The sequence below is a fragment of the Struthio camelus genome, chromosome 17 (genome assembly GCF_040807025.1).
Source record: "Struthio camelus isolate bStrCam1 chromosome 17, bStrCam1.hap1, whole genome shotgun sequence".
In the NCBI taxonomy this organism is placed as follows: domain Eukaryota; kingdom Metazoa; phylum Chordata; class Aves; order Struthioniformes; family Struthionidae; genus Struthio; species Struthio camelus.
This window is the reverse complement of record NC_090958.1, coordinates 2,500,092-2,519,796: the sequence shown is the minus strand read 5'-3', so window position 1 is coordinate 2,519,796 and position 19,705 is coordinate 2,500,092. Positions and strand designations below refer to the sequence as shown.

Here is a 19,705-nt window from a genome sequence, read left to right as displayed (position 1 = left end):
TGCAACAGGGAAGCATTAAACTTTCATTTTCAAGAAAGAACTTAAGGCTGACAAGAAATGAAAGATGGAGATTTAAATGGATGTATTATTTGACTTTCACAGTTGTTTATTATTGAGGGGTGAACATAACAACAATATGCCAAAAATGACCACTAAAAATATTCAGGCTATCTAATTTTGGAGGCTTTTGTTTAAAATATATATTTTCAAGGTTCTGGGCAATTATCTTTCCTCTCCCTATATTCTAAATAGGCTTCAAGGACAATGAAATTACAGAGCTATCACTTTTTTTGCATTCTAAAAAGAAGATCTCAATGGGAATTTTCCCAGTGTCCCCCTGGATTCCCAAGTTGGCCCACAAGGAGACAGCATTAGGGTACTTCCTGGCAAATTATTCTACCTTTTGGAATTTCGTTTTTCCACCAATTTCTTTAGCATCAAACAACTCACAAAACCAAACTGTTCCAGGTAAGCTGTTCTAGGTAAAGTTTGTTAACACTGTTTTGACCTTCGCACTGATCATGAAATACAGAGGGTATCAATTCCTTCATTAGTCCTCCCAAACTGAGCTAGCCCCTCATGTCTATTGGTTACCTCCTTTCTGGGTGACTCTTGGGTAGTACAAAGGTTTTTCAGCTTTGGCTGAACAAATATATCCAGCACAGCTGTGCAGACATATCCACCTGTGCTCCTTGCTTTTTCTGCTAACATTCTTGCAAACAAAAAGTTCTTGCTCCAAATTCAGTTGCTGTGTTTGATCCCTTATCCCTAGGCACAAGCTCCTTATTTTCTAAGATAAAATAGTTTCTCTGGATCTTTAACATGTTTGTTTGTAGCTTACGTGTTTCCAGTCGCTATCAGCAGTTTGTTATACTCCATCTTAAATCCATCCTTGAACACAGCTATCTTGTTCTTGATATCCACAGCCGCAACCTGAAATCATTTCTAAATAACGTTAAGGGATGAAATCTCAGATGCGTATTGAGATACCATACAATGAGCCAGAGGCTGACTACCTCAAAAGGCATAGGCACTATACAGCCCATCTCAGAACACTCCAGGTTTCTCCTCTTGGCTTCCACACCCTGGCTTGCTAATTAGTGTAGTGCATGCAGACCCTTTGTTATTATTTTCTAACTGTGAATTGTTTTCTTACTAATTAAAATCAGGGGATGATTAGCACCAACTAATCAGGTGAGGGGCCTCCGAGTGGCTTTTGTACACAGGCTTAGAAGGGAAGAGGTCTGTATGGTCCCATGGCACCTCTGACATGGGTACCTGCAGCATTATTCAGAGCTGAGTCCACTGTGAAATGTGCAATTACAAGCTGAGCACTTGGTATGTTACTCATTTTAGAGCTTAAAAGAAATTGAAAGCCAGGACTGTGACCACCTGTCATTCCTAAACAAACAATCATTGCCCCCATGCTAAGGATGAAATTTTCTAAAGTCTGAAAAGGGTGTCCCCTGCCTGCATTGCCAATGGGCACATCAAGAGCCATGTTCCCTAGGCCATCATTCCTCCTTCTTGCCCATGATGGCTGCTTTCCCTATAGCACCTAAATGTCCTAGAGTCAGGAGAGACACACGCAGATGATCATATTCATGCATCCTACCATAAATGTTCCTCTGTCCTCGCTTATTTACTTTTTACGGTAAAGACAAGGACAAGTCCACCATCTGCCCTACTGTCGATATTTCTCTCATGTCACCCACAACAGCACACCTTGGCTGGCTGTGAGAAAGGCACTCGTGGTGATCCTCTTTCAAGCTAGTTCCAGATTTTCTATGCACGCCTTCCTCCTCCTCCTTCTCTTCCCACTCTGCCTCTCAGTGACATCAGGTTGACAAACCTGACTGTTTACACATGACAAGGACTGACTGGTCTTGAAAGGAGACTGGTGCTTTCACATGTGCATGCAACTGCAAGAACCTGTCCATCTCCTGGCACATCTGCCCTGGTGGTGGCAGCTGGAACGATGAGGTACTGATATCAGGCAGCTATGGACCCAAAAGAGCCTCATCAGGGCATGGCAGGACTTCATGCAATGGCAACCTCCTTCTGACAGTACACTTGCCTTTAAGCCTGTTCCAGGACTCACACACACTCACATAGCCACCTCCTTCCTGCAACAGGAGAAATCCACATTTGAGGCAGGAAATCAAATAACTAGGGCATGAACTTCCTTAGATTGCCCTTACCACAAGCAGAATCCATATGCCTGAGCGGAGACAACTGGACATCTCAGAGGGTCCTGCACCCAAACTCTGCTTTACTGATGAGGTGTACAAGCCTCATCTTTAAGCATGCTGCAAAATATTAGCAGACCTTTGCCTTGAACAGCATAGAGTGACAAACAGAAACTGCTGACCTGAGAGTCCACAGTGCATAACTGCTGGGTGAGAACTGAGATGTGAGCTTTCTGTGGCAGGCACTGTCTGCATCTTTTACCTCCTCCTTGCATAGCCCCTGCAAAGTGGGATTGCAGCAGCAGGGTAGAGACTCTCAGTGCCTCTGCCTTGCATGCTAATATTAATAATAGCACTATCAGCCCACAGCAGACACAACACATGGGGTTCATCTCACCTGTCTTTAGATGTCAGTATTTCCCCTCATGCTCCTTCCATAGTCAGTGGAAAGAAAGACACTTCTAGGGCCTAATCCATCTGCCATACTTCAGCCATCTGCCACAGGAGGAGAGCATTTTGCCTTGGGCTCCACTGACTGCAAAGTCCAACTCTTTGTAACCTATAAAGGGAGCTAAGAGCCATTCCTCAGATGACAAGGTCTGCATTTAATCAAAGGGATCCCATCCTGTTTGCCTGTGAGATAATGAAGGACTGAGTTGCCATGTTATGAAAAAAGCAAGATTTGATTGCTCCTGGGACGGGTCAAGGATCTGGTATTACCATGACCCCTGACTACTATTTTATGGCAGATTCTGCCCTCTTACAGTGAAAAGTGGCCCAGATCCACATGCGACTTAAATCTGACTTTCCTCCACTGTCTCTCCTACCCACCACTTCCAGCCCTATCCTTGGCCCTACATGCTGTTCTGTATGAATGTGCAAAGGTGGGAAAGGAGATCAGAATGGAGAGGAAAGAAGGATTCTATAAAAGTAACAGATAAAAAGCAAGCAAATGAATACCAAGGAAAAGCTAGCGATTGCAGATTGCTCAGCAGGAACACTCATGTCCCAGTGTCTCAGGCAACAGAAAAGAACTCATTACACCAAAGAGTGAGACAATCACAGATGGTAATGAGGAGGCTTTGTACACCCTCAGTGACTGAGGGTCAGTGAGTGGGGTCATGCTCTGCAGCCAACAGGCTATGGCAGGACCTAGTTGTTGACTTTGGAAAGCTTCAAAACTTGAATTCCAATTTCCAAATGGCACTGCCAGCTGGGAGAAGGACTCTTCTCCCACATAACAGTGGGAGTAATACCGTTAGCATGCCAGAGCTCAACCCTTCATACAAGAAGCGGTTCCCATTCCCAGAACCTCCTCCTTTTCCAGGAGCACCTCAGGGTTGTACATGCCTCCATGGTGATGCACTTGAGTGAGCACTTGTCCTGCTCCCACAGCTTTGGGGAACCGGCCACCAAACCACCGCACCTGTTGGCACTATGCTGAGTGCCCACAGGCTGTGACAAAGCTCATCTGGACAGATGCGGGCACAGAGGGAAGGAAACACCCTTGCCAAGGAGGATAAACAAACATAAGCAAAAGGAGATGGAGCCTGGTAAAAAGTAATGAGTCAACTGGGAAGCTGCAAGAAGAAACCAAAAAAATATTTGAGGAGGCATAAATGAAAGCAAAGGACAGGGGCAACAGATGACACCTGATTTCACCAAGAGGGACAGATGTCTCATGGGGAAGTATGTCAGCCAAGTACAGTCTTTTATCATCAAAGACTTTGGGACAAGCTCTGAATTCACCTCCTAAAGGGATCCTGTCCTCAGGGTTCAAGGGGTTCAGGACTGGGTCTGGTTACATGTCCTGCACAGAGTGGTCACATGCCATTTGTTTTGGAGCACTGTAACTGTCTGCTCCTGTCTCTCCCTGTTGGTCCCCTCCACAGATGATAGCATTTCTGAGTTTATCCTCTCCTTCAGCTTTATGTCCATTTGGTGGTTTTGTCACGGTTTATAAATAACTTATGCTATATTTGTTGTGTCTTTCTTTCACTAGAAAACACCCCAAATCTCTTGGTCTGCCAGACTAGCAGCAGGTTTGAGTATTCCTCATAGCACTCTCTGGGATTTCATGCCTAAGTCTGGCTTCTGCAAGCAGCTGTATTTCTGCAGCCACCTCGCACACTCCAGTCTTGGGACCCCTTTTGTATGAATAACCTTTTATCTTGGTGAAGCTCTCTTCTATTTCACCTCAGATAAGCCAGTTTCTCTAACAGACAGCTCTCTGTGGAAACGATGACACTCTGCTGGCCTACACAGACTATCACACTAACTTCCACTCTCTTTTTCTACAGAGGTCTCTTCCTCCACTGCTCTGTTCCTTCCACAAAAATGCTTTTAATTTTTTAAGTCTGAAGTAATTTATTTGTTTCGAAGGTTTTAGTCTCCTTGGTTCCTGTCCACATTTCAGCCAATCCACACCTTTAATTTCTTACTTGCCATTTCACAAATCCTTGAAGATCTCCCAGTATAAAGCAAATAATGGGGAGAGATGTTTAAACAAACACTGCTTGCACTGCTTCCAGACAGAATATCTGGATAAGAGGCCAGCTGGTCAATCCAAATCCACATGAGAATGCTCAACAAATGGAAGGCAAGAAATCACCATCACAATGGAGTTTGCATAGGATGTTCTTCCTGCCACAGGTGTGATTGTATTTGTAGTTTTGAATAAACATAGGCAACCTAAGCGCCTGAGCATAAAAGAACATTGGTATTGAGGGAGATTTTTTTTTTAACATTTCTGCAAAGGGAACCAGTATGCCAAGAACAATGACAACTGCTATATTTTCTAAACGCAAAGTCTTTGTGAGCTAGCACTCGCAAAATGTATTCTGCAGGCACACTGATAAGACTGCACCACATGAATGGTACTCTCTTTACCTGCATTTCAGTCAAGACTTCAATGTCATATGCGCGGAAGAATTCTTTAGGGCGCAAGGCAATCTGCTCAGGGTGGGAATCCATCGACTGCAGAAAAAGTAATTTTCCCATTAACAGTTGAAACAGTTGAAAAGGGAAATGGAGAAACGCCTGTTACCAACACATGCTAGTGACAACCTGAAATCAGTCCTTACAGCACTTGTTAAGAGATTTTTCTCTGCAGATATTAGAATGAAAGCTTGTTCAAGTCAAAGTCCTCATCAGAAATTGGACTGGGTCCAATTCCTTTTCTGTTAACTCAGTACAGCAGTGGCACTGACCAGCTAAAGCAAAACAGAAGTGAAAGCTACTGAAAAACTGTAAAGGAGAAGCTTTAAAGTTAGCTTCTCATAACATGCAGAAGTTCAAAAGAGCAAAATAAAAGCCTAATTATTTGGAAAATAACCAGTTACTTGCAGAAATGGAAGCTAAAATAGTATAGTGAATTATTATCATAATTATAACAAAAACTCAAGAGCAGTAATTTCAAAAAGACGCAAGTCCCTATCTGCAATGTGGAGGGGACAGGCATGGCCATACACACTCCGTTGTCAAGTGCTGCAACATATCACATAGGCCTTGCAGCAGGATCATCTACCTACACAGGCATGACATTTGGATTTGGCCCATAAAGGACAGGGCCTCCAACTTCCCTTGGAATCAGCCACATACCTACACCTGGAGATGGCTTGGTCAGGGGCTAGGGTGAGTGGGGGTCATAGCAGTGCATTACCCTTAATGTAACTTCAGATAACACTGTATTATCTTAGGACTTGAGGCAGGTTTTAGTTGGTGCAGGCTTATAGGGGTTTTACTGCAAATTCTTTCAACACTCAATGTTTATCAAGATAGGAACTTTCAACCCCCACGACTCTGGAGCAGTGGTTCCGATGCTGGTGTGCAGTGATGGCAGCACAGAGAAATACACAACTACTAGGAGTTTCACTGCATTCCACTGCTCCTGCCATGGGAACAAAGAAGTCAGTGCACCAGGGAGCAGATCATGGTCCAAAGTGCTCAAAGAGGAACACAGTCTTGAGGGAGCTTGGGATGAACTGATGTTCAGCAAAACAGAGGAAGGGCAATGCTGCAGTCGTCTGGCTGGGACCATGACTGCAGCCTTCTCAGAGTTCACCTGCACAACTTCTGTGAACCCTGGATTCAGACTGAATCAGCTATTCCTCACCCCAAGTATATCTCGTCCATGCATAGCAACGGTTTGAATGCTCTCAAAAAGCCATGTGCATATTTGCATTCCTTTGGCAATTACTTTGCCTTGAGGCTTAAAGTGGAGTTAAATGCTCTGAGTGTAGAGTACCAGTCCTATAGATAAGCATCCCTGCGGTAAGGGGGAATACACATACAACCTGTTCTTGTTATTTCCATGCTTCAAGACCAAATACTGCTGTTCAACCAGAGTTATTGTCTGATATCAGATAAGGCCCAGAAATCAGCAGGAAAAATGCTATTAGAAGATCATTCTGTCTCTGCAAATTGGCATGCGAAAAGGGATGTATGCCAGAGAAAGTGACCTGTGTAATGCAGTCAAGACATCATGATAACCAGCAGTGTGGATACTTATAACATGGAGCATCACTGGGCAGCAAGAACCTTGTGCTAATAAAAACCTGGGTAGACAATACAATTCTTTTTGTTTACGAAACAAAGATTTACAAGTCCCATTTCATTGCCCTAAAGATTCTGTTCTAGAAACATAAGAAAGAATTAAAGTTAACAGATCCATCCAGGCATGAGCTGGCTGAGTTAGGTGTTATTGGACCTACATAGAATGCCTTTGATTCTGCACTAGTAAACTCTCAGTTAAGACTTTGTACAATTCCTCTTTTGAGTTTCATCTTTCAGTCACTAACAGAAAAGAAAATTCAAGGAAAAAGAGAGATGAGATGAATGAAGAAGAAATATGTTGGTACAATGAATAATGGTGGTATAAGGTCCTAGGGTAAATTTTAAAAATCAGGAGGAAAGTGACATACTCAAGGTGATACAAACCTTACTGAGCTTTGGTCTGTCATAAGGCAAGTGTCTGTCCATCGTGCACATTACAATCCTGTCTGAGAAACCCTCCTGGCGCAAGGTCTCCGCACAGACTAACCCAGCTGCACCTAAGAGAAGACAACGAGTATTAGCTATATATCTGTTGTAGTTGACAGATGAAAATACTCAAGGGCTAAGAACAGTGATCCTGAAACTGTTCCCCAACAGCAAGTGAAAGATGTCATTCTGGGTTTGAAACAGAACTTGATCAGTTTAGAAAACAGAGGATATGGCATTGCACCTGCAAGGGCAGAGGCTTGGAGTTAGCAATGCGGCCAGACCTATGTCCTGTGTGTCCGTGAACCCTTTGCACCCTAAACCTGGCATCCCACACAGAGGCTGATTCTAAAATCACTGCCTCCATTAAGTCTTGACCTTACTTTACGGCACCTCCTAAGTCAAATGGCATATGGCCCCTTCTAAAAAAAGGATACAGCCATTTGCATGGGAAAGACTGTCTATATTTCCATGCCCAAGGCAGGAAGAGGGATACTTTGTCCATGTGAACGTTACTATGGGACTTCTTGAGCACTTGTTCAATCATATACATTCCCCTAGTTTGAAAAGAGTCATTCACTTGCAGCCTTTCCCTCTGCACCCTAGCAGTCCTTGTCTCTCAGCTTGAACATACAGCTGCAGCTCTACAATGTGGCAGAACCAAGATACCAAACAAAACGGTCTCTAGCTTTTCCAACTTTTTTTCCAAAAATCATTTGTTGACCAAGTTTCTAATGAGTTTATACCCAAATACCAGAGCAAGAAGTTCTCCAAGAGCCTCAGTGGCAAAGGGCCAGTAGGTTACTGCTGGTAGTTTCTGCACATGTATGCCTGCCACTAAAATGGGCCCAGATCCTCCATCACAGTGTGCCTCCACGCAGGCCAAAGTGCTGGTCACACGCTTCATTGCAGAGGATTTTGTACCTAATTTCTTGACAGGAAGGTGGGAAGGGGGTAAACATAGAAAAAAGGTGAGATGCGAGCCTAATCTCTAACATTGCTCCCTGAACGAGAGGCTTGAGATAGAGGATGATAATGTAAGGGCCCCACTCAAATAAGTTGCTACCTGAGAGTGTGCTATCCCACCTGCAACCAAGCAGCCTGATATGGCACAGCCCTTCTTACCTGGCCAAACAGATGAGCTATGAAATGCCAAGTCAGAAATCCTGAGTCTCTTTTCAGCCTAGGAAGCCTTGTTCCATAACAAAGATTGTAAGAGCCACAGTTTCAGTAATACTAATGAAGAGAAGATGAACCTGGACACTCTATCATGTTTCGGTTTGTCAACACCATGCTCCTACTGATGAAGCCAGGGAATGGTGGAAGAAGAGGAAGCAGGGTGCTCGTCTTGTTTGTGTTGCCTGGAGAACATGCTGAGCAAGGATTGACTCTGCGCTGATTCCAGTACTGCAACTCTAATGAGCCCTCCTTGAAAATTCAAATATTTGACAGTAAAAAACTCATCCAAATCTAAATGGATTTCAACATGGATAACGGAAGAGGACATTTCTGAATGAAGTACTGTAGCAATGCAATTGATAGCTTTGAGCAACTTAAATCAATGGGCTGCTGTTGCCTGCCCTCAGCTCTTTTAAGCATGGCTACATGTCACTCCTTGACACAGCGTTGGATAGGCAGTCCTTTCTCATCACTTCTTCATGCATCAGGGTTTGAAATCTGCTTTCCTGTTGACCAGAATTAGATCTTGATCTTTAAAAGAGCTGAAACTTTTAGCTGTTCAAGCCTGAGAAATCTCTCTCAGTAACTGCTAACATTATCTGCTGGATAACTTAGGATTCTAATTGGCTTGGTTCATTTAGCCACATCTCACTCCCAAGACAGGCCCACTGACCTCAGAATGCATGAGTGTTAGACTTCAGCTTTTATTCAACAAAGAGAAGGATCACAAGGAAGATAAAAATGTTGCCCAGCAGCAAGGGAAGAGCAGGCCAGACTGGTTATTCTGGCCTCTACTCAGCTGCGGGCTGTGACTTAGCTGGAGTGGCAGATCACAATGTGCTCTGCATTTCTACAGTTTGGATTTGGTGGCTTGGGGGCTGTAATCTATTGAGAATAAACCACATGCCCAGAGCAGCTGTTTTCTCCCAGTCCCAGGTCTATCACAGAATAGCTTGTTTCCTCCCAGCCCCTTCCATTTCACCAAGCGCCATTTCACTAAAGGATATGATCTAGCCTAGTGTTCAACCAGCTCCAGAAACAGGCAAACTCTAAATGGGATTCTCTCCATAAGTCTATCCACAAGAACTGCATTGTGTAGTGCTGCCAGGTTGCATGGAATTATTTCCAGTTTTAGAAACAAGTGTCAACTCCTATGCAGCTGGGACCAGTTGTCACACATTGCAATTGCAGAGTTGTCAGGGAATCTGCACATCTTTGCATAAAATCTGCATGACAGATGCACTTGAGATGGCAGTCCCACATTGACTCTCAGGTCCCTGGACAAAAACTCCCAGAATTTGCTCACTACACATTGGTTCAATATCCTGGTCTGCAACCTGTGTACTTTGCAAAATACATACCACGTTACCACAAGTACACGGTGTCCCTCCAGCCTCCCTTCTTCCAAGCTCCTCTCTCAAATTTGGAGCTCTAGATTTGGTTACATGAGGAGGACTCTATGAAATATTTCCATTATTAACATCATCTCATTGCTTTGGATAGTATTTGTTAAATGGAAACTCCAGTTCCAAGGAGCTGATGTAAGCACAGAGTTGGTGGTACAAGCTCTCAGCAGAGGAGAAGGACAGAGTACTTCCAAGGAATACAGAAGACTGAAGCTCCCAGAGCCTGGTCCCCCAGCTCCATGAACTCCAATTGCACCAAACTGGTGAAAGAGTCCTGTTTTATTAACCGTGCATTGGGACAGTATGACTGCGATTCGAAAAGGAGCTGGGACAAGGGATGGAAAAAGATGGCCTGGCAGCTTTGCTATTCTGTGCAGGGATTTGATGTTTACTGGGAAGATGGAAGAAGTTCTCTTCAGAGAAGCAGCTTGATGTGATAGCTTTGGAGTAGGCACATACAGTGGAATTAGACAGAGGTGTGCAGGCCCCAAAAGGGAAATGTATATTCACATCACAGGAACATTTGAGAGGACTTTAAATGAATTATTTGTGGAAATCAGGGGTTAGTAATGCATCTAGGGAGTGTGCAGAGGGAACAGGGCTAAGTGTGTCCACAATGAAGGACTGTGACGGGGAACTATAAAGTTCCACAGACCAGGAGCACAGCAACACTGTTAAAGGACTATCAGTATCCGGGTCAGAAAGCCCCAGGAAGATGCTCTGGTCTGATCTTTTGCATAAGCCAGGCCAGGAAGGAAGGGAGAAGGTGAACGGCACACAGATACCAGGACAGATACCATGTTCTCTGCACACCCTTTCTGAGAGAGGGACACACACTGGTCTTTCGGTACATGCCACTCGATACCTGCACCGACGATCAGCACGTTGGTACTGCTCAGGTTATAGTTGCTCAAGGAGATGCACTTTGCCATCATCTTTGTCCTCCTCTGTATCTGAAGAGCCTGTGCCATAATCAGTGAGAACAGTCATTAACCATTCACAGCTTTAACCTGTGTAGCCAGGTAGGAATGGGGACAACTACCAATGTTGTTATAAAAAAGCTTGGATAGAAAGGGAACAACCACATTCTTGATGCCTAGCAAGGTCTCCAAGCCCACGCCCAGCCAAATACCTTTTCATTACTCAGTGCGCTATCCCCTTCCCAGGTACAAAATAAAAATAAATCCACTATCTTCTGTAAATTTATCCAGGGACAAAGCACTGGGAAAGAATACAAGAAAAGCAGCAGAGGTGTGTCACTGGGTAATTCTGCAATCAATGGGTAAAACGAAAATGCAGAAGTTCCATCAGGAACTATATTCTTCACTTGAGTAGGGCTGATATACCTCTGACATTCAAAGAAACTTACGTAAGGCAGAATTATGGACTCATCCAACCTACCTCATTCCTCCATGCACCTGTATCAGCTGGGACAGAAGCGTTACCACACCAGTCACCTCTCTGGACCTAACCCCATAAAGTGATGCTATGGATCAGATTAGGCCATAGTTCTAAGCTGCTAGATTTACACACATATAAATGCAAATGTAAATCAGTATTAGATTCTTTACAGAAAGGGAGACGAGGACACTGGCCTGACCGTGCTTCATTCTGGATCATAGCTGAGAGCACGAGAGCCCTCACCTGACCCTACACTGGGTTCCTCTCTAGCAAACAGAGCTGTTGTCTGTGCTCAGGAAGGGCACAGATGACCTCTGTCATCACTGTGCTTCATTCATATCCAATAGACCAGGCCAAAAAGATGATAGGAGAGGCTCATTTCCATGGGCTAACTAAACTAAAAGTTGCTACAAGCTCAAGTGAAGACAGGACAAGCTCATGAAAGAAATCTCCATTAAAACTTCCTGAATTCACAGATACCACATATGGCTCAGGAGTTCCAGAGCTACAGTGTTTGGAGGCTGGGAAGGTGCAGGCAGCAGGAGGGGAAGAATATCATGCGTGCCTGCCCTGTTCTCAAGCTCTCATCTCCGTATGAACTTTGGGCCTTTGTGTGAGACAGTATACTGGGCTAGGTGGACCATTCGTTTACCTAGTTTGGATGCTCTCACGTCCTTCTGTTTAGGCACTTCTTTGCCTGTCAGAGGGCTCAAAGGAAAGCATCCACCCCAACATGCACACAGAACAAGCCACAGGCCTTGTGTTTGGGATACCAATGGCTGCTCTGCCTCTCACCTGCTTGCTTGCTCGGATGTATACCTTCTCCTTCTCAATCTTCACCTGAGGGTGACAGAATAGCAGCAGTTTGTAGGACAGTGAGTATCTTTGGTTTGAAGAGGGTTATTTTTCCTTCTGTGCAAAAACTATTGAAAAGAGCAGTGGTCTCATCAGCCCAGCTTCACTGCATGCCTTGTGTGAGAGCTGGAGAGGCCATCACAGGACTTGTCACAGCTCAAGGCATTTCCTGTCTAATAATATCAACCATGCAATGTTGCTCAATGTAGAATACACCTTTCTTTACCTGATGTCTATCTCGGGTTTACAGCTGGTTTCTCAGCACCACTGTATTCCCACATAAGAAACCTCCTAGACTGTGAACTTCCACCCTCAGCTTCCCAGGAAGTGTCTGGTGCCCATGGATGGATGCAAGCAGAATGGCAATGGGAGCTGTAGGGACAAAGCAGGGGTGGACAATATGCTCACCATTTGCCATCCCACCATGTGCTTGGGAAATGTTTGCTCCACACCTTCAAAAACTGTTTACCCCAATGCAAAGAGTCATTTCATTTGCTGCAAGAATGAAGCTCTCACCTGGAATCTGGGTAAGCTGTCCAAGCCAGGAAAGTCCTCTATATCACCTGTGCTGATGTTGAAGCAAGCCCCATGCCAGGGACAGCGGACTCTTCCTTTAGACAAAACCCCTGTATGAAACGTGGCAGAACAGAGTTAGCACTTCCCTGTACCTGCTTCCTTCCCTCCCTAGAACCCTGCTGAGATCTAGCTGCTGTGATCTGGCCAGGCCATGGGAGGTAGAGGTCAGGTCTCTCCCCTGCTATTTCAGTGCTGAAGTGCTCCTAGGCATCTTCACAAACTGAGTGCAACTGCTGAGCTAGTCTGACCACTCGAAAGTCAGAGGCTGCTACCCAGGGCTTCCTGCAGCAGCAGGAGCTATGCTACTCAACACAGAGTAGTTTCAAAGTCCAGATTTTACAGTCAAGTCTCTGTGACGCTCCTCTCTTTATCCAGAAGTGTCTTCTGTCCTGCAGGACCCACAGCAGTGCTCCTATTTGGATCTGGATCAAGACAGTCAACTGCATCTTGGCTACTTGATGTGGGCTTCTCTAACTTGCACATGGTACTGGTCCAGCAATTTGGGATAGAGGGTGAACATAGTTACCAACTTGGATCCTTATGAGGGATTCCTTTTAAAATCCCCTCACTGACAGACCTCTTCTGGTGTCTCTGAGCACAGCTTCACAAACTGTCTATTTGGTTCAGAACATAATCTCACCCTCTGGCAGGGCCTTGGGCTGCCATCTCCCGGGACTTCTAGTCACCTCTACAGGCCTCAGTACCACCATCCACTTCAGGAACAATGGTATCACCCTGAGCAAACAGCTGCCTCAAGTAAAGTATCATTTAACTAGAATAAGCATATTTCAGAACAGATCCCGACATAGCAGAGTCTGTACCCTACCAAGAAAGCACAGGTGATGTTCAAAGCAAAGAGTTTTGCTCATTGTGAGTGCCTCCAAGTGTTTGCTCAGAAGCTGCTACTTTAGACTTTGGAATTTGTGCCTGAAAGATCTCGCCGGCAGAGTGAACTGCTACAGTCCTGCTATGCTGGGCATGTCCTGAGTTTGTGCCTTTGTTTGCTGAGATACAGCATTGCCAAGCCTCTTCATTCAACATACATGCGGATGTGGAGAAAGCCCCTGTACTTACTTTTGCAGCATTTCCTAGACTCCCCGGGGAGAGATTCCTGTACAAGTGGCACTGTTTCAGGGATCAATCTGCAGGACTCAGGCGGGGAGGCAGGCTCTCACCTCCTTTTGCCACAGGAAAAGAAGTAGTGTGGGGATCTTCTATCCTGGTCAGCAGGTTGCTAACCCCAGACAGAGATGCCTAAACAAGTCTGAGAGCAAGACAGCCTGCATGCAGCATTCCCAGCATTCCCTCCAGCTGGGAGAGCTGTGCAAGGAGGGGATTCAGAAGGATACATAGGTCTGTAACATGATCCACTTGTCCTTACTCAATAGGGGATGTGCACAAATCAAGAGAGAAGTACTCCCTTCTGAGACGCTGAGGGCCTTGTCCTGTAATTCCTCTCCAGAGGAGAAAGCCACTCACTGTGTAACAGTAGCCTTTACTGCATCTCAGATCCTATTTCTGTGAGACAGCTTGGCCAGCTTGGATATGCTCTGGACCTGGCTGAACGTACCGGTACCTACAGTTGCCAGCACCAGTAGCTCTTGCTTCACACAGATGAGAAACTCTTCAACCAGCAGATCAGATTCCCAAAGAACAAGCTCCTTCCTCAGACCAGCAAGCAGGCTGTTCCACTGGCATGCATGCAGCAGACTGAAGAGCTTCTCTGCTAAATTAACTAGGCATCTTCCCCAAGATCTACCCTTCAGCAAAATACCACAATTTTAGTGAAGTACTACTCATGCACGCAGCAAGGTTGGCACTACCTGCTGCTGTTACTCAGGGTTTTGGTTAGTGGCCTATTTGGCCTGAAGCCCATGTTGTGGGAAAGTGCCACGATGCATATTCTTAAGTGCCAAGATGGCAAACCATTGTACACCATCCCACTCCAGTCAGTAAACCAGACATATTTCTTCTTGTTACTGAAAGTATCCAGTCAATCCAAAGAGTTTCCCCCTTCCAGGATTTGTTTTATAGCAAGTTGTGGGTTTGTGTTTAACACTGAGCAGCCTGAAAAATTATAAAACTCAGAAGGTGATTCTTATTCTTTCAAAGCAAATTTTTAACTCCTCTGTGGCAAGGAACCAATAAACAGAACAATATGAAAATCCTTGTAAAACCAAGCTTTGCTTGGAGACAATGACTTAGGGCTGTGAAACAGTCAAAAAAAGGGTCAGCTCCCAACTGAAGAACAAAACAAACGTCAACTTTAATGATATTGTGCAGTTCTGTTCTTCAAAGCCACCCAAAGAAACTTCAGCCCTGCTATTGAGGAGTGACTATTTGGTGTTATCAGCAAATCAAGCTTGAGGTAAAGTGCCTGCAGGAGGCTTCTGCACTCTCACCTTTTTTTTCCCCTTTCACCAAAGGGAAATCATGCTTGACCAATCTGATAGCCTTCTATGACGGAATGACTGGCTGGGTAGATGGGGGCAGAGCAGTGGATGTTGCCTCCCTGGACTTCAGCAAGGCTTTGGACACCGTCTCCCATCACACCCTCATAGGGAAACTCAGGAAGTGTGGGTTGGATGAGTGGAGAGTGAGGTGGCTTGAGAACCTGCGGGATGGCAGAGCTCCGAGGGTTGTGATCAGCGGCACAGAGTCTACTTGGAGGCCTGTAGCTAAGTGGTGTCCCCCAGGGGGCAGTCCTGGCTCCAGTCTTGCTCAACGTATTCCTCAATGACCTGGAGGAAGGCACAGAGTGCACTCAGAGTGCACGTTTGCCGATGATACCAAACTGGGGGGAGTGGCTGACACACCAGAAGGCTGTGCTGCCATTCCAAGGGACCTGGACAGGCTGGAGAGCTGGGCGGAGAGGAACCTCCTGAAGTTCAACAAAGGCAAGTGCTACAGGGTCCTGCACCTGGGGAGGACTAACCCCCTGCACCAGGACAGGCTGGGGGCTGACCTGCTGGAAAGTAGCTCTGCAGAGAAGGACCTGGGAGTCGTGGTGGACAACAAGATGAGCATGAGGCAGCAGTGTGCCCTTGTGGCCAAGAAGGCCAATGGTATCCCGGGTTGCATCAGGCAGAGTGTTGCCAGCAGGTGGAGGGAGGTGATCCTGCCCCTCTCCTCAGCCCTGGGGAGGCCTCACCCGGAGTACTGCGTCCAATTCTGGGCTGCTCCCCAGTACAAGAGAGGCACGGCACTCCTGGAGAGAGTCCAGCGGAGGCCTACGAAGATGATGAGGGGACTGGAGCACCTCTCCTCTGAAGAAAGGCTGACAGAGCTGGGCCTGTTTCAGCCTGGAGAAGAGAAGACTGAGAGGGGATCTCATCAATGTATACAAATATCTAAAGGGGGAATGTCAAGAGGATGGGGCCAGACTCTTCTCCGTGGTGCTCGGTGACAGGACAACGGGCACAAACTGAAACACAGGAAGATCCATTCTGAACACGAGGAAAAACTTCTTTCCTGTGAGGGTGACGGAGCACTGGAAGAGGCTGCCCAGAGAGGTTGTGGAGTCTCCTTCCCTGGAGCTATTCAAAACCCACCTGGACGCGATCCTGGGCAAAGTGCTCTAGAGGACCCTGCTTGAGCAGGGGGGTTGGACTGGATGATCTCCAGAGGTCCCTTCCAACCTCAACCATTCTGTGATTCTGTGTAATATGTGTTTCCCTCACCAAGAAGATGCCTGTACAAAGCTGGCCATGAGGCACTGCACTGGCCCAGGCCCAGGCAGCTCAGCTGGATGAATGCAGGGTTGTCTTTTGCAGATACTTTGATTCCTGTTCTTAATGTCATATCAAGTGACACAGACTGACCTTTCACCAGCGGGGCCCCATAGTGAGGGCATTTGTGTCCCATTGCATAGAATTCACTGTTCTCCTTTATCAGTAGAGCCTTCCCACAGCCCAAGTCCACTTCTCGCATCCTAAGAAGAAAGAGCAAGGAAAGCATATGCAATGGCACGCACCTGGATCGTTCATCTCACTACATACTTTCACTTTTACATACGTTCACTGCTCTGGCCAGCTCCCGCTTCCCTTTAACTCACTTACTGGTGTCAGTCGCTCCTGTTACATAGCTGATTCTGGAAGTCGCTCTGGGCTGCTCACAGCCTGGGCCTGAGCCAAAGCTGGCTTACTGAGTGGCAGCTTCTCCATCTTACCGGCAGTATGGTTTTTCCCCTCAGCACTCTCCCTAGGAGGTAGCTCCAGAGCCCCTACTTAGTTGGTTAGAAAGCAGCTGCTGGGTTCCACAGGAGTCATGGGAGCTAGAAACCAAACTGTTTTTAGTGTGGCATTACATCTCTTCCTGGTGCCTGCAGAGCAGGGAATGGGCTGCAGCTCAGCAAATCCTTATCAGGCCTCCATTCACCCAGACAGTCAAAGTAAAGACAGCATTTCTGAAATCAGAAAATCAGGTAGTGCCCAGAAGAGGAATCTCTGGTTGTTTTCTGTACTTTGGCCCTTGGGTATGTCAGTGCCTCACTCTTCTTATTCTTCTGTGCACTGGCAAAGCATGGGCTGCCCCACTAACACACAGAAAGAGATGTCAAGTCAAAAGGACAAGATTAGTCATCAAGCATTGCTGAAATCTTAGCTTTAACAAGTCGTGCTCTGTTGAGCAAAGGTGACTCTGGTTCTGTCACAGTGTCAAAAATGGGAGTCACATTTTTCTGTTAAAAACCTCAGGACAGCAAATACCCACACTTGACCCCATTGCTGATTTCCTCTGCAATTTTTGCTCATGAGAACTCACAAACCAACTCCTTTCCTGCTCTTGGATTTGTTAGCCCTTACTCTGCATTACAGATGGGACTTTCTTTCCCTGCTGATGCCTGCATCCAGAGCCACATTTGCATATGAGCCATTTTAATCACCACACAGTTCTCCAGCAGCCAGTCAGGTGCTCTTTGAAAGCCAGCAACTGCAACTGTTTGCAGTGATACCCTAAATGTTATCATCTAGACTTAAAAGTGATTAGCACAGCAGGAACTCCTTATACACAAAATTCGCATTTTTCAGGCCTTCTGAGTCCCACCCCCAACACACACTCTGGAGTGTATTCACTCAGCTCTTTCTCTACAAGCCAAACCGGGCTGAAGCTCTGGACACCACTGTCCGGGTCAAAAGTGTGACTTTGCCAATCACGCATCCTATCTGTAAGGACAGAAAAAGCTACTGCAGCATCCTCACCTCCTGAATTAGTGATTAATAATGTCATTAGTCCTGGAAAGTAGCCTTTTAGAAAAGCCTTTTTTCCTCACTTGGCTTGAGTGAGACAGTGGGAATTGATCTGTAATTCACAATTAGAGGACACCATTTAACATAAATCAATTCCTGATCAACTTCCAAGAAACCTCCTGCGGTTCCTTTCTCTCTTCTCTGTTTGCCTCATACGACGGTAGTAGAGAATGATGCCTGGAATAGACTGGTGTTTCATTTCCAGTATGTCCAGCATACAAATGAACCAAAGTCCCAGCAGCTGAAGGGAAATAGCTTTGTAGGCTTTGCTGGAACTATCCTCCAGTTTGCAACACTCAGGCTCTGCAGGGCTGTGTTGATTGATACACACCTCTGTACAGTGAGCAGTTTGGGTGCAGTATTTCAGAACAGCTGGTGCATTTGCTCACACTAGCCTGCTGCTCAGAGCTCTCTCTGGGAAAGGCATGCCCTCTCCCCAGTGCTTGGGGACCACAAGCTGTTGCCCCTCAGTGGGGCCCAGTTTTGCTCCTTCACTGTGCTTGCTTCAGGCTGGCTGGGCATATGTTTTCTGATGCAGCTAGAACAATTACTCTTATTTGCAAGCATTTCCAGTCCCTACACATCATACATAGAAATGCCATAGAATAGGGTTGCGTTCAGGCAGTTGTGATACAAATGTAATCAAAGAAGAATTTCTCATACCTAAACAGCCCCTAACTATGACACTGGGCAGTTTCACCACCCAGTGAAATATATGACTTGAAACTGTATCAGCAGATCATGTACAGGAGGCTGCCCATTGCTCTTCTCTCTGTAAGTATGGAGCTCGGGATGGAGAAGGCTTTAGTGCCCAAGGGCTCTGTTGCACACCCCCACTTCTTCTGCCCAGGAACAGTATATTTTTGTTAGGGGATTTCTAGAGATTTCTAGCCACAGGGGCAGTGCAGGCTACACAAGGATTGTTAGATGAGACTGACTTTGCCCAGGACTGAACAGCAGTTTACTCCAGCTCTCTGCTCTCTCACTATGCCTCCATTAGACCTTCATTCCAACCTGTCCTATCCTCACCGCCTTTTCTCCCTATGCGGCTACTCCCTTTCCAACAAACAGCCCACAACACCCAATACACCCTGCCTGCCAGTGCAGTCCCCAGACCTGTGTGAGGTGCTGAATCTCTTCCCAATCTGATTATCAGAAGCTGTTTCCCTAAGGTAGAGTCTTTCAGCTAATAGTCAAGGAACGCAGAGGAGAGACAAGGAGTGAGCCCTGCTCTTGTAGGGAGCTGGGCATAGAGCTAACACAGATCTGCTTTTCCCTGCCTGGAAGAGAGGAGGACATCTCCTCTCTTCTACCCAGAAATCTTATCCCAGCAGAATCTGATGTTTATCTGGAAATCATGACTGTTCCCATTGGACTAAGTGGACCATCAGCACAGCAAGCCTAGCATATATGATGTACTGTATACATCGCTGGTGTATGCACAGCAAATTTTGTACTCAGGAAATCTACTGGCCGTGTGCAAGCCACGAGTGCTGTACATACATGTTAGGTCTCTAGGTCTCAGACAAATTGGACTCACTTTGCTTGTGCACATTTGCTTATTTCTGTTTGGGTAACATGATGACTCTGTCTTGTCATCTCGACTCTATCTTGACTCTATCTGCATCCAGGCTACAGAGGACCCTCCACCCACTGTCTTCTGCACCACCATGGAGGTGAGACCAGTGCTTAGCCTATGAGCCCACCTGAAACACCCAAACGTACCTTGAGCAAGTCTTCAAGCATGTGCCTGCTTCACCTACATGAATTGTCCCCGTAGAGTAAAGCTAAACGCTTAAGTTCCTTGCTACCTCAGGCCAAAAGAGCAGCACAGTTCATCAGACTTGCCCTTTGGAGCCATTTTGTTCAAGTA

At 46.0% G+C, this 19,705-nt stretch overlaps 1 protein-coding gene across 4 annotated transcripts in view; it reads right to left on the bottom strand.

Annotated features, from left to right (window-relative positions):
* Window positions 1–19,705, bottom strand: part of AIFM3 (AIF family member 3) — a 75,332-nt gene that overhangs the window by 30,429 nt on the left and 25,198 nt on the right. For 3 of the 4 annotated variants that reach the window (XM_068910643.1, XM_068910644.1, XM_068910645.1), the window contains exons 4-10: window positions 16,408–16,517; window positions 12,527–12,636; window positions 11,951–11,995; window positions 10,620–10,716; window positions 7,128–7,240; window positions 5,079–5,165; window positions 842–933 (exon numbers count right to left, since the gene is read on the bottom strand). In XM_068910643.1, coding sequence (XP_068766744.1) covers window positions 842–933; window positions 5,079–5,165; window positions 7,128–7,240; window positions 10,620–10,716; window positions 11,951–11,995; window positions 12,527–12,636; window positions 16,408–16,517 — 654 coding nt within the window. The remainder of the gene's footprint in view (window positions 1–841; window positions 934–5,078; window positions 5,166–7,127; window positions 7,241–10,619; window positions 10,717–11,950; window positions 11,996–12,526; window positions 12,637–16,407; window positions 16,518–19,705) is intronic. The other variant, XM_009671957.2, reaches the window with a different exon arrangement.